The following is a 15369-nucleotide window of genomic DNA, read 5'->3' as shown; positions in this document are numbered from 1 at the left end:
ATTGTAAGCTCTTGGGGGTAGGGATTGCTTCTCCCTGTGTGTTCATACATTACCTGGCACAGTGGGGCCCTGATCTTGATTGCAGCCTCTGGGCACTACTGCAATATCAAAAGGTTATTCCTCCCTGTGGTATTTAGACCTTATCCTGGAAATATACATACTATTTTAAAGAAGAGTGTTTTTTCTATGTGTCTTTTTCCTAATTTCCTGTTTATATTTTTTCTCCCAATCTATAGTCCAGGTATCTAATCTTGCAGTGATAAGAACACTGCAGCACATTGTTTTGTAGGTTTTCTAGTATAATAACCTTTTGAAAGAGCAACTTTTATTTCAGCACACATACAAGATCTGTATTGATACTCTAGGCATTCCCATGGCAAGAAGTCATGAGCTATAGAAGTTGGGTTATATGCGTTTTAAAAAGCAGAGGCTATTGTTACTTTAAGCTGACATCATTTGTGACATGGGCCATATGGGAGCTCTATGTAATAGACAGTACATACATTTCTAACTTGTTTTCATAATCTATTTAACAAATAAAAGAAAATCTAATGTTTAATATTTAAATAATGTTTAATTTTTAAACAAAGGGGTTTTTGTTGTTTTAATCCATTATTAAAACAGGATAGAAATTTTGCCTACAGCTCTCTATGAAGGACTTCCATAATGCAAGTGTCATAAATGATGATGTTTTTGGTCACCATTATGTAGAAGGTTCATACAGTAACTGTGATTTAAAGTCTCCATTTTCAAATAAATTTGTGTTTTTCACCTTTTAAGCTTTCATACTGCTGGATGACTAAAACAGGAACATTTTTATCTTTCATGATAGAATTAAATCTTTTTTTAATGTATTTATAACTCTTGAATCATAATTAAGAAACAAATGTGTAAGCACTACATTTTTTGTGCAAAGAAATGACTGATTATAAAACTAGGCATTTAAAGTCTAACTATTATGATTCTAGCAACCTGGTAAAATGTTATGAAAAAAATATGATTTAACAAATGTTAGGGGCACAATTAAAATATTTTGATTACCCTAATATCTTGTCTGGGGCAGAACAATTTGATGGGTAATAGTTTCAAGAAAAGGACCATGTTTATTGTGAGATGTTGCTTGTAGTTTAAAAGTTCTGTTTGTCTTTTTTGGCTCCTGCTTCATATTGTACTGCAGGAAATGGTGGTAATGAATAAGTATGGGGTGTGCATCTTTTCTTGGTTAGTGATGAATTAGTGTCTGACTGCTGTTAGTGGGCCCTCTGTTGCTTAGTATTCTGTTTTTCTAGTATAGAGGTACTGACTACCTTGTTAAAAATGCCATGCTACTCTTTGCAGGAATAACAGTAATACATTGCAATTATCAGACAAAACTGTGTAAAGGACATGCAAAGGCCCAATGTACCACTTCTCTTAAGAAGTGTTGCACAGGCCTTCTGAACCGTGGGGGAGGGGGAAGAGTGAGCAGGAAGAATTTCACTAGCAGTTTCATTTTAGGGTCTCAGAAGACTTCCCAAATGTTAATTAAGCTGCTGTTCAACCTTAATCCAGCCCCCTTGTGCATATGCATTGTGATAGTTTTAATTAAATGAACACATGCTATTTTTTTTCCAGAGGACTCCTGCCTCAATGAGTGCTCTGAACACAGAATTATTAATTTCCTCGTGGACTTTTTTATGGCATTCTCCACTATATTAGCTGAGTGCTTCATAAACAGAAATGAATCTGCTTTCACAAGACCCCTGTGAGATGAGGCAGTATTATTTATCTCCATTTCACAGATGGAGAACTGAGGCTAAGAAATATTAAGGTAAAAAGACACCTAGGACCTAATTTTTCAGAGTACTTAGCATTATATAGCACTTCATATGATCGGAGGGTAGCTGCCATTGACTTTATTTGCAATTGTGAGTGCTCAGCCCTTTTGTCAATCAGACTGCAGGATGTCAAGTTGAGCATCCGGTATGTGAGGCATACACAATTAATGACCACGTCTGAAAAGTTTGTCTTAAGTGACTTGACTGACATCATGTAGGAACTCTGTGGCAGAAGCAAGAATAGAAATCGGTTCTCCAGGGCAGCATTCAACTGTCTTTACCATGAGACTGCCCTTTCTCGTCCTGCAGTACCCTGCCTCATTCACTGCATACCTTCCGAGCTTCTGTAACAAATCAGGTAGGGATACTACAGACAAAACAGCCCTTATTCAGCTCCAGAGGAGGTCCATCATTCACACTGAATGAAGCAGGGGTCCTGTGGAAAAATTAGTATGCGATCATGTAATTAAAGACTGTATCATAAAGCACACACACAGGGGGCTGAATTAAGTTTACACTCTTCTTCCTCTTATGTGGCATCTCCATTACTGGAGGTTTGTAACCATGGTAGCCCATTCTGTATGATCCTCTGCTACTCAATTTGTGGATAAATAATCCTTTTGATCCACCATTTATACCATCTCATCTGTCCAAGATCATCTTTTTCTGCTTAGTGTTTTTCTGTCGTCCGCTTTCTCTTCCAGTACCCATAACGTGTATTGACTGCTGAACCTCTTAGATTCAATTTGCAGGGCAAATTTTATCTTTCTTTTCATAAGATTTCTGACTAGCATTTGCTGAGTTTCAGTCATCTCCAATACTGTTTTGTTGGTTACTTGGTCTATCCATGATATATTTTCAGATTTCTTATATAACACCATAATTCAAAGGATTGTAATTTCTTTATTATCAATATTTTGGGGGTCCGTGTTTCATAACTGTAATTTAACACAGACCAAATGTAAGATTTTAAGAGTTAGAATTTAGTCTTCACATTTATGTCCCTTCTCGCAGGGCTCTGGAGCTGTGCTTCGGCTCCAGGCAAAAACCTGCAGCTCCACTGCTCTGGAGCTGCTCCGCGCTCCAGCTCTGGGCTCCGCTGCAAAGCCCTGCCTTTTCATCAGATATTTAGGTTAAGGCAACCTTAATGCTGGCATTTCCTAGCTTTTGAGTGCTTGACTTTGCAACTGTAGTAATATTCTTTTTAAATAATTTTTTGGTATGTAATTTCCTAGGTTTTGAAAGAGGAAACTGAACATACAAATTCCATCATGTGGCATCATAGTAACACCCACATGGGTAATCTGCAGGGTTGGAATCTTTAGCTCCACCACACAGACCTCTCTCACGTGAGCTAAGGGGGTAACTGATAGCAGGTAGAAAAGTCTGTGCCACAAGAGCCCGCTCCCTTCCAGAGCCTGGAATAGAACCCAAGACTTCTGAGTCTCACCATTCCTTTGTTATCAGCAAATATCTGTGAAACCCACTGGCAGAGTGTCCCATCTCCATCCCAAGTGATTGTCTAAACAGCATAAATATTCTTTTGTCAGCTATCACATTTAACATTTGGGTGTGGGGAACTGTGTGCTTCCTGCTCATCAAAGAACTGAAACAATGTTCCCGAGGCACTGAATTACCAGCTGTTGGGCTCTGACTAGAGCTGAACTGCCAGTGCCATCAGGAGTTAAAAATCTTGACGAACTAGCGGAACTCTAACCTGTGTCTGGTGTAAGAGATCTGAGACCAAAGAGCAGGGATCCAGTCAAATGATACCTTCAAAGAAGAATAACGGATGGTGTGTAATTTCCCTTCCATGTTGGATGAAATGATTTTTATGTATGGTTTTATCAAGCCCTTTGATCCTTCTGATGAAATGTGCTATGAACGGAAGATAATTGTCATATCACTGTGACCCTACTCGTGACATCAACTGAAAATTATCTCACCAATACTACAAGCTGCTTCATAATATAGCCTTTCTGTTTCTGAATATTATTCCACTGCCATAAATGCTTTAGTCATCATTAATTATGTGGAGCCTTTTCTTATTTTTCCCTTGAACTTAGGAAATTGTTCCAAAGTTATTACTTTGTCTATCATGTAGAGACCCAGGAATTTGATAGGTATCTTCAATGTACAATGCACAATATAATTATCAGTTTAGGGTGGGATTTTCCAAAAGCACCTAGGGGCATTAGGAGCACAAGTCTAATTGAAGCTGTGTGCATGATGTTAGAATTCTAATGATCTATATTATCAACAATTCACTTCCAAATAAGTTTTTCCCCCTCAAACTTTAGGCTATGTCTTCTGATGTTAAAAACACTATCCCTGGAGCAAAATCTGGGTATTTTTAGAAAATGCAATCTTTTAATTTCACAAAATAAAACCTAACTGTACGGGGCCAGTGCAAATCTTCTTTAGGAATAAATGGATTAAAATGTACACAATTGTAAAGAATAAAATTCCAGCTAAATTAATAATTGTCGTATCACCCAACATTCTTATCTATATAACAAGGAGAAACAAAGAAAACATGTTGAAATAACATAGCATTACATGGTATGTTAAATATTGTGAATTTATTTTTGAAGAGTATTTGAGAAATTTATTAATCTCTCCACTGTTTTTAAAATGCTTCAATGTAGATGCTACAAAAACACCATTTCCCCTCTTATTCGGTTAACCAATTTATTTTTAATCTGCATAACCTCACATAGTATTTTCTCCTGTATCTATTACTTTAAAAATATTTTGAGATCAAGATATCTGTTCACTGTGTTGTTAGATGTGAATTCTTTATATTCTGGTTGTTACTGTTTTGTGACGACAGGGAAAGATACAAGTATAATGGGAAGCTAGCGTTAAGGTCACATTCTATGAGTCCACCTCACCGGTCAGATGAGGACAACTGTGCCATGCAGATGCCTGTAAGATACTTTTTTACTTTTTTGTAATAAATTTGATCTTGTTTCAGTGAATTATTTTTATGTAGCCCCATAAAATTGTCATTTCTAATTGTAAAAGTCATCCCTGTGTGTGGGCAGAGAAATGTAGCAAACAACAGTGGGAAGGACTGAAGCTCACCAAAGTCTGTGCTCTGCAGTTGCCAAAAAAAAAATTTACATTGGTTACTTGCACTTTGTCCTAGGTGGATGACCCTGATTAAGTGCAGAACAAGGCTGGTCAGCTGCATTGTTCCCATTAAACAATTTAGCAAATTAACCGCTGTTGATGCCATCTTGTATTTTTCAATCATAGATTAAAGAAAACTGCTGAGGCTTTTTTGGCTGCATTTAATGATAGTTGACCTTTTGAAGGACTGAATTTTGGACTGATTGTTTTATCCAGTATCAGACAACCAGCATTGTGGCTTAGCAAGAGAGACTAAACAGACTTTATATAGAATCTTTTATCGTCCCAAATATTTGGTGATGATATGTCAATTGCAAGCAATTTAAAAACAAAAGTTCTTGCTAATAAATGTATACAGTTGTCAATATATTTGCTATTTCCCTTCATAAATGTGATATCTCTAGACTGTAGGTGGTATCATATGCCATATGTAATTGACATGTTTTTCAATTTAGTAGAGGTGCTAGACACTTTAAAAAAGTGTCTTATTGACCAGTATTTGCTTTATTTGAAGCAAAATAAGTGTTTAATATGAAACACTATTTTATAAAAGAAAAGGATGGTCTTACATTGAAGACTCTGGGCTGGGATTTAGGAGATCTGGATCCTGTACCTAGCTGTGCCACAAGCTTCCTGTGTGACTTTTGGCAAGTCACGCCATCTTATTTTGCTTTCCTTCATTATCTCAGGGTTGTCTACACAGTGCCTTAAGTTTCCACAAGAGTGATGTAAATTTTAGTCTGCACTAATATGTTGCATACTAACTGGCCTTTGTGGACCCTGCTGGAGCGCACTAACAGTTCCTTTAGTGTGTGTTAATGTAGTCCAGTTTCAATCAGTACTATGTTAGTGTGCACTAGGGAACTTCTAGTGCACACCAGAATGTGGGCCAGTTAGTGTGCAACATGCTAGTGCAGACTGAATTTACACCTCCCTTGTGTGACTAAAGCTCCGTGTAGCCAAGCCTTCAGATACCATTGTGACGAGTGCCATAGAAAAGCCTATAAATAAAATAATTCTTTTTAGCTTTGCTAAACAGTTTGGCTGTTTTGGCTGCCTGGAACAAATAGCATGGTATAGTCTATGATGTGCAGATGTTCTGGCATAATTCAGTCCCAGGTAGAGGAATTAGGGAGTTTACTTAAGAAGTAACGAACTCCCTCAATTGTGCGCTCATTCCTTGGACTAAAAGCTCAGTTCTCTACATGGTTATGGTGTCTGAATGAGAACACATTTTCGAACAAAGAGAAGCTTGCATGCGATCTTAAAAACTTCTAGTTAAAAAAACCTAATGAGACAAAATAATTCATGCTTCCGTGCATTGTTTTTTTAACTACTGTAGTTTACTACAATTAAACTTCTATTATAGAACTGAAATAGAAATGTCTGGAATATTTTTTTCTAAGTCTTTTTAATGCATTAAATAAAATAATTAGTTACTGTTATGCTACAGTGAAACAAACCCAGTGTGAAAGACACTTGTAGCCTAAAGCAATCACCAGTCACTGCTCAGTGTTGGAAACTGCTTTTCTGGTCTGGAGCTGGTCTGCTGCTCCTCTTGGCTCTGGTGGTGGCTGTTATGCCCAGTATCACCACTCCCTTCTATACTACAGTTCACTATCTTCAGCCTTCCTCTATTTTGTGGCTGGTCAGTGTGCTTGTTCCCCATCACAGGTAGTCCCACCCAGCTCTGTTTTGGGGTATTGCTAGGCATACATCAGTTCCTTGCAGAAAGGCGGATTTTGGTCTCATCTTATAAATTCACTCCCTGTGAAGGAGGTTACCACAGACAGGGAAAAAAATTATGTTCCATGAAAAATATTGAGGTTCTAAAATTTTGTTTCCCTTCCACCATGGAATGAAACAGACCTTTTGAAATTTTTCATGAAAAGTGTGAGAGAAACTCACACACCCCAGCATAGGAATATCGTAATAGCTGGGGCATTCACCTGGGATGTGGAAGATTCAGGTTTAAGTCATTGCACTGAATCAGACAGAGCAGGGACTTGAACCTGCATGTCTCAGGTGTGTCCCCTCACCACTAGTCTATTAGCTATTCTGGGGTGGGTTTTTCTATCTCTGATGTTGATTAGAAATTCCATTCTGAGAAACCATCCCAAGAAAAGTTTAGTGAAAATGGATATGTTTCCATGAAAAGTTTAAGTTGTGACAGAAAATGCTAATTTGACAGAAAAATGTTTTATTGAAAAATTCCCAGCCAGCTTTAATCACCACTCTGGAAACCTGCTTGGCGGGAGGAGGGGTATGTGGGGGGAGGGCATGTTCTTTCCGCTTTTATAATGCAGTTATATTTGTTGTTTTGTTACATTTTGAGGCTATGGAAAGGGAGCAACATTAGGCACAAATTATCTAGCAACAGGTAGGTGGTGGAGCTACCTGAATTGAAGCCAAGAGGAGCAGCAGCCCAATTCCAGACTGATGGTTTCTCGGGGGAAAAGTGAGTTTTCAAGGGGGACGAAAACTCTTCTTTCTTTTGATATGGCACCGTATTTTTTTTCCTTTGAGGGCAGTATGGTTCAACTAAAAGTTTCTTTAAATTCTATATTGGTCCGCTCTTCTAATATCTCCATTTTCATATTCCAGGGAGATCAACACAAAAAACCCATTTCTTTGGACGACAGTGATCTTGAAGTTCGTCTCAATAGTTGGAATCTTGGGGTAAAATAAATAGTGTATTTATTTATTGGCTTTAAATGAAAGCTGTCTGGTAATTTAGTCTGTTTCTGAAATAGTAAACAATAACTTGGCCATTCCTTTTAGAGATGGAAACAAGTTGGAAGCAATCATGACACTTTGAAAGATAAATCATGAATAAATGTCATTTTGAGAGGAAACTGTTAAAAAACACCTCTCTATATATCATTATTTTTTAAGGGATGCTGGCATAGGCTCAACACCTCTACCTTGGGTGTAAATCCAGTGATTTGCATAAATCCCTTGTGAAGCAGCCTGCAGTATTGAGGCTGATATTCCTGTACAGTCATGGCTTCCTAACATATTTGTAAATATTGTACTTTGTAACAACGTTGAATGTTGACAGACTTTACTTTAGCTTGTGAGATAAGTCATCTTTCATCACATAAATTAAATGTGAAAGAGAATACTTCATTCCGAAAATGAGATCGGATGGAGTTCTCCCTCCACCAAGTTCCACAGACAACCTCAGCATATATATTTATTGGATGTTGGCAGTAATGGATGATAGGGCTCTCTGTGCTTTATTTCCATTTTTATCATTAGGAGGACTTTAATTGGGCTTAAAACATTTAGATAGGACATTAACATTTTAAAATATTCCAGCCAGTATATTTTCAGTCTGTCGTCTCTCCTTAGGACACAGACATATTTTTAATAGTATTTTAATGTGCTGTGTGTTTTTGGCATTACAGTCTACATGAGGCAAATACAGTTAGACAATTAATGTATTTCTTATAAATAGGACGAAAGTAGTTGTTTGTTAAAATCAATTCAATATTGTATTTAAAATATTCTGTATTTTTTCATACATCTGTATGTGCATACAGATTTAGCACATCAGGTTTGATCTTTTTCTGTTGATCTTTAGCAATTAATTCAAGTTTTCTAGACTTGAACAAGTTTAGATTCTACTTTGATTTAAGATAGCTACCATATTGAGATTTTTCTCTCTTCATTCCTTCAGTTACACTCCTCACTATCTCATCACTCATCAGTATGGAACCTGAACAGCAGGGATTTGATAAAGTCCCTACTCTTTATAGCAATATTCTCTCATGATATTTTGTCTAATCCTTCTCCAATTTTATTAGGATTATGGATCTAGTCTAGTGGATCTAGAATCATCCAGTTTTCATCCACTTGAATAGATTTTTTTTTTCCCTCGCCCTTTTCTTTTTTCATCAGTTTTTCCACTTTGTATTTACTTCTGTGGAGCCAGATTCTCAGAAGATTGTTTGGATACTTATTGTATCCAGAATTATACAGAAGTATAATTAGTGTATAGGTTTTGTCTGAGTAAGGATTTGAGGATTGGGTTCAGTGTTCTGGAGTGGTGGTGGACACTCCACACTTAATACTGAAGCTTCTTCATATAAACCCATGACTTTACCAAAAAGAAGTCAATCCCCCTGAAATTTCCTATGTTGTATCTCATCTCAGAGTAGAGTTTTCTAGAGAGTTTGGAAGAAATTGGGAAAGGAATGTTAGTTACAATGTTTGAAGAATTTTTCTGTCATTCAGTTTTCAAAAAGTTTTCTAATATTTTTTGACTTGTATCTTCAAAATTGCTATAAATGTGTTTGACCTTGCTGAGGTGCCATTTGCAATTCTAAATTATTTTCTTTTCTTGAGGAGTTTGGGATTATTTCAGGAACAATGAAGATATAAGAGCTGTTTGGGTGTGTACAGTGCAATATTTAAAAAACATAAAAATGTAAAAGTTGCTCATATAAAATGGACCTTTCATTAACTCCAGGCTTTGCAACAGCAGCCTAGGCTGAGCAAGAGGTGTGGGAATTACTGGGTAAGTGATGGAGGAGGGAGTGGATGGGAGGGAGTGGGAGACTGTTGGATGTATGGAGATGGGATGAAGAAGAGCACGGAGGGCTAGGGAATAGAAAAGGGGCATGAAAGGGGAACAGGGGAAAGTGAACACTCAACTGCAAGTGACTGGCAGAGGCACAGGAAATATGCTTCCTATTAAAAGATCCATTTCCAATATTACTATAGCATCAGATCATTACTCATGTAAAAAAATGATGGCCAAGATGTTCAGAAGTGACTAGTGATTTTTGGTATCTGTTCTTGGCTGCCCAACTTGACACCTTAAAGGGGCCTGATTTTCATAAAGTACCAAGCACCACCCTCTGAAAAACAGGCCCCTTTAAGGTATCTCCTACTGGGCATTGAAAAATTGAGATACTCCAAATTGCTCACTGCTTTTGAAAATCTTGGCCTACACAGTTATGTAAATCTGCTGCACGATATAACCCATCATATCACTAAACAGATCAGTTATTCATAAAAATGTTCGTCTACTCCACCAACAAAATCATGCAATGAGTAAACTTACAGATCTCTGAAAAATTAATATATTCTGAGAGTATATTCATTTGAAAATCTTTCCTGCGTGGTTAAGAAACCATATACTCAATAGTATACCTCACACATTTCCATTACGAAACAGGAAACATTAAGGTTGAAAGGCTGTAATAATATGATGTGGTGAAAGTAAGCATTGAAGGATTATACTGCATCGAGGTACTGAGTGTTCATTTAGCCTTTTTTTTTCTTGATGTAAATCTGTAACTTTTTGGTAGGGGTGGAGGGCATGGAGGTAGGAATATTAGCTGGGTTCAGCTGAAACACACTTTCAACCTGAACACTTTTTGTTTAAAATGTTGTTTATTTGGGTTAAGATAACGTTTTTCTAGTCTATCTTCCATTTGGTCAAATGTCCGAATGCTGCTTATTTTTCTTATGCTGTGTCCAACACGGATGGACATAACCGTATTTAGAAATCTTGGCCCGTGTTTTGCATTCATGGTGTATGGTTTTCTTCACTAAAAATGTAAGCGATAACAGAGAACTTCTGTTTTTTTGCTTCTTTTTCACAGTATTATCTCTCATGCTTTGGTGCCTGTTGACATTCTAAATGTAAATTGCACACTTGCTTTTCTTCTTCCCAGAAGAGCAAAAGCTTGACCTTGAGCCAGTTCACTAGCTCTCTGCCTGCTTGTTCCAAATCTAAAGGAGAGATGAACGAAAGGGTCCTAGATGCACCTTCTTGGCCCTGAGAGCAACTCAACTTGTATACAGCGATAAAAGATCAATTTCTACCATTTTAAGACTTCTCTGAAAAACACATTTTTAAAAGATTCTAAATTACATACCGTGAAATTACCTGAATACTAAACTTCCAAACAGCCTTTTCAGTAGTAGTTGATGCTATACAAGAAATTCCTTGCAGGGGACAATAACAAGAACTTAACAGGCATTTGCAGACTATTGAGAAGTGCATTGTATGAATATCTAGCTAGATTAGATTACAAAAATTTTTAAACGTGTTAAGTATTTGAATAGTTGGGGAACTTCAGTCTCTGGATGTTTAACAAGTTATAATTTAGGGCTGTCAATCGCAGTTAGCTCATGTGATTAACTAAAAAAAATTAATCGCGACTAATCCCAATTTTAATCGCACTGTTAAACAATAGAATATCAATAACAAATAATAGAATTTACTAAATATTTTGGATGTTTTTCTACATTTTCATATATATATTGTATTCTGTGTTGTAATTGACATCAAAAAGTGTACAAAACCAAAACAATGTAAAACCTCAGAGCCTACAAGGAGATAATGCTGCTCTCTTAGGATCATAGAAGATTAGGATTGGAAGAGACCTCAGGAGGTCATCTAGTCCAATCCCCTGCTCAAAGCAGCACCAACCCGAACTAAATCATCCAAGGCACGGCTGTGTCAAGCCGGCCCTTTAAAACCTCTAAAGATGGAGATTCCACCACCTCCCTAGGTAACCCATTCCAGTGCTCCACCACCCTCCTAATGAAATAGTTTTTCCTAATAGCCAACCTAGACCGCCCCCACTGCAACTTGAGAACAGCTAGAGGGGGAAAGAAGTCTCAAAAGACCAGGAAAGGGTTTAAAGTGAGGGCCAATCAGCTCCTGGCTGACCAATGAGAGGCTGAGAGCTCATAGAATCATAGAAGATTAGGGTTGGAAGAGACCTCAGGAGATCATCTAGTCCAACCCCCGACTCAAAGCAGGACCAGCCCCAACTAAATCATGCCAGCTGGGCCTTAAAAACCTCCGAGGATGGAGATTCCACCACCTCCCTAGGTAACCCATTCCAGTGCTCCACCACCCTCCTAGTGAAATAGTTTTTCCTAATATCCAACCTAGACCTCCTCCACTGCAACTTGAGACCATTGCTCTTTGTTCTGTCATCTGCCACCACTGAGAACAGCCGAGCTCCATCCTCTTTGGAACCCCCCTTCAGGTAATTGAAGGCTGCTATCAAATCCCCCCTCTCTCATCTCTTCTGCAGACTAAATATGTCCAGTTCCCTCAGCCTCTCCTCGTAAGTCATGTGTCCCAGCCCCCTAATCATTTTCGTTGCCCTCCGCTGGACTCTCCAATTTGTCCACATCCTTTCTGTAGTGGGGAGCCCAAAACTGGACGCAATACTCCAGATGTGGCTTCACCAGTGCTGAATAGAGGGGAATAATCACTTCCCTCGATCTGCTGGCAATGCTCCTACTTTTGTAGCCGGCATTGCAAGGTATTTACGTGCCAGATATGCTAAACATTCATTTGGCCCTTTTTTCCTCCGGCCACCATTCCAGAGGACATGTTTCCATGCTGATGAGACTCGTTAAAAATAATGCGTTAATTAAATTTGTAACTGAACTCCCTGGGGGGAGAATTGTTTGTCCCCCTGCTCTCTTTTACCTGCATTCTGCCATATATTTCATGTTGTAGCCATCTCGGATGAAGACCCAGGACATGTATTCATTTTAGGAACACTTTCACTGCAGATTTGACAAAACGCAAAGAAGGTACCAATGTGAGGTTTCTACAGATAGCTACAGCACTCGACCCAAGATTTAAGAATCTCAGGTGCCTTCCAAAATCTGATTGGGATGGGGTGTGGAGCATGCTTTCAGAAATCTTAAAAGAGCAACACTCCGATGCGGAAACTTCAGAACCTGAACCACCAAAGAAGAATATCAACCTTCTGCTAGTGACATCTGACTCAGATAATGAAAATCAACATGCATTGGTCCACACTGCTTTGGATTGTTATCGAGTAGAACCCATCATCAGCATGGATGCATGTGCCCTGGAATGGTGGTTGAAGCATGAAGGAACATATGAATCTTTAGCACATTTGGCACATAAATACCTTGTGACGCCGGTTATGACAGTGCCATGAGAATGCCTGTTCTCACTTTCAGGTGATGTTGTAAACAAGAAGTGGGCAGCATTATCTCCTACAAATGTGAACAAACTTGTTTGTTTTAACTATTGGCTGAACAAGAAGTAGGACTGAGTGGACTTGCAGGCTCTAAAATTTTACATTTTTTATTTTTGAATGCAGTTTATTTTGTACATAATTCTACATTCGTAAGTTCAACATTCAGGATAAAGAGATTGCACTATAGTACTTGTATGAGGTGAATTGCAAAATACTATTTCTTTTGGTTTTTACAGTGCAAATACTTATAATAAAAAATAACTATTAAGTGAGCACTGTACACTTTGTATTCTGTGGTGTAATTGAAATCAATATATTTGAAAATGTAGAAAACATCCAAAAATATTTAAATAAATGGTATTCCATTATTGTTTAACAGTGTGGTTAATTGCGATTAATTTTTTTAATTGCTTGACAGCCCTAGTTATAATTATAATTTCTGATATTAACTAGGGGCAAAATGTAGTTTTAATCTTTTTTTTTTTTTTTTTTACCTCTAGGCGTGGCGTAGGAAATTAAATATTTCCTCCACATAAACCTGTAGGAATATAATCTAATAATCTTTTCTTTGTGGTGGGGAGCTGGAAATTCTTATTAACTGACCGGTCATCTTTTGGACAGTGCTAAAGACAGAATGTTTCCTTGAAAGTTTGTTTAATTTGATATGCTAACTAATCTCTTAATGCCGATTCAGTTATAACACCCACAATAAGATTGGTACCAAAGCAAAGGAATTTCCAGGGCTGCCCGGGGTGGGGGGCAAGTGGGGCAATTACCCCGGGCCCCACAGGGGCCCCCATGAGAATATAGTATTCTATAGTATTGCAACTTTTTTTTATGGAAGGGGCCCCCAAAATTGCTTTGCCCCAAGCCCCCTGAATCCTCTGGGCAGCCCTGGGAATTTCTGGGAATTCTGAGTGTAAAATGGAGGATTATTGGTCTAGGACTTATCAAAAGGAAGTAATAGTGGCAGATATTGTATATACAACTTTACACTCACATTAAATACATTTACCTTTCAGGGCTGTTCTGAGGATTATTTGATATATTTTAAAAGCATTTTACAAATAAAGTGTGTAGAAGTGCTCAATATTATAATAGATGTTTCAGAAAAGATATTTGAAAGACTTCTTATTTCATATGGTTGCATACAGGCTTTCTAACATTAGGCCTGGCAACATAAGAAGAATGAACAAACAAACAAACGAAAACACAACAACAACATAATGAAGCCCAGACAATCTCATTCTCCAACTCTAATATATGAGAACATATTTAATCTCTCCACAAATAGATTAGCATATTTGTTCTTTCGCAGTCATGGCATGTGGGGCAGTACAGAAGATGCTGCGGTACTGGAAATGCCATCTTTTGGATGATGCAGGTTCCTTCTTTTGAGCTCTTATGGCTCTGTCCATGAAATAGATTCCAAAGATGTAATTGGCTAATATACCCCATTTCTATTTAAAGAAAAATAAAGATAATAAAGAACTATTCTGTGGTACACACAAGTTGAGGAATGTGACCACACAGCCATTGCACTATTGGTATCCTGTCATTCTTGTATTACATGTTTTAAGGATACCCTGAATATGAGGCCCTATATACAATCAAAGTCTTATTCTGTTTATTCGTGAAATCTAACATTTCCCTTTGATTGGCTCTTGAAAGATTGTGTACATTTTCTTCACTCAAAACCATAATACTCCTCTGTAAAACATTTGAGAAATTACAGGTGGATAAAGACCTGCTTTTTCTTTTTCTCATTCTTATAGGGTTTTAAGTAGGGCCTAAATAAATAAATATTACAGTATTCGATGCGCTTAAATTTATATGTCCTCTGAAATAATCTTTTTCTGAATGTCTCTCTTTAAGATAGATCCACAAGTCAAGAGTGCTTTATGGCACTTCAGTACCAAAGCAGATTTAAATCACTCTCATGAAGTGGCAGTCAGGAAGCATAATGGACACCAGTGTGTATTCTTAAATGTCTAGTGGGAGGAAAGCAAGAAATCATTGGCTTGCGAGAGCTGGCAATATGTTTTGGCTTGCAATTGTAGCTTGAGAAGAAGAGTGAGACTGCTGGAAGCTTTCCAAAAAAACAATAACTTTTGCTTTAGTGTACATAGTGTATTTCCTATTCTAAATCTTCCTTCACCTTGAATTACCTTGATAAAAAATACTTCCAAATACTTTATGAAATGCATTTCCGTATGCTCAATATTTCTTTTAGAGAAGTTTGAATATTATTCTTCCTTTATCAGGTCAATTTACAAATAGAGTAACTCCCAGTCATCTGTGTTTGTATAAATGCTACTATCCAGGGCCAGCATGCTTGCTTTGTGGCATTATACTGAGAGATCAGAGTTCTGATCCTGAGCATGTTCTCTTTTTCACAGAGGAACATGCTCAGTTCTTGGGAG

At 37.6% G+C, this 15369-nt stretch overlaps 1 protein-coding gene across 5 annotated transcripts in view; it reads left to right on the top strand.

Moving 5' to 3' along the window:
- CEP112 (centrosomal protein 112) overlaps positions 1-15369 on the top strand; it is a 291150-nt gene that overhangs the window by 15587 nt on the left and 260194 nt on the right. For 4 of the 5 annotated variants that reach the window (XM_054048114.1, XM_054048115.1, XM_054048117.1 and 1 more), the window contains exons 5-6: positions 4651-4747; positions 7557-7631. The exons of the other annotated variant lie outside the window; for it this stretch is intronic. In XM_054048114.1, the coding sequence (XP_053904089.1) occupies positions 4651-4747; positions 7557-7631 (172 nt within the window). The remainder of the gene's footprint in view (positions 1-4650; positions 4748-7556; positions 7632-15369) is intronic. 5 annotated transcript variants of the gene reach the window in all.

Source organism: Malaclemys terrapin, chromosome 13, assembly GCF_027887155.1.
Source record: "Malaclemys terrapin pileata isolate rMalTer1 chromosome 13, rMalTer1.hap1, whole genome shotgun sequence".
Classification (NCBI taxonomy): Eukaryota; Metazoa; Chordata; order Testudines; family Emydidae; genus Malaclemys; species Malaclemys terrapin.
The sequence above is the reverse complement of the archived record's forward strand: the minus strand, read 5'-3'. Positions and strand labels throughout refer to the sequence as shown.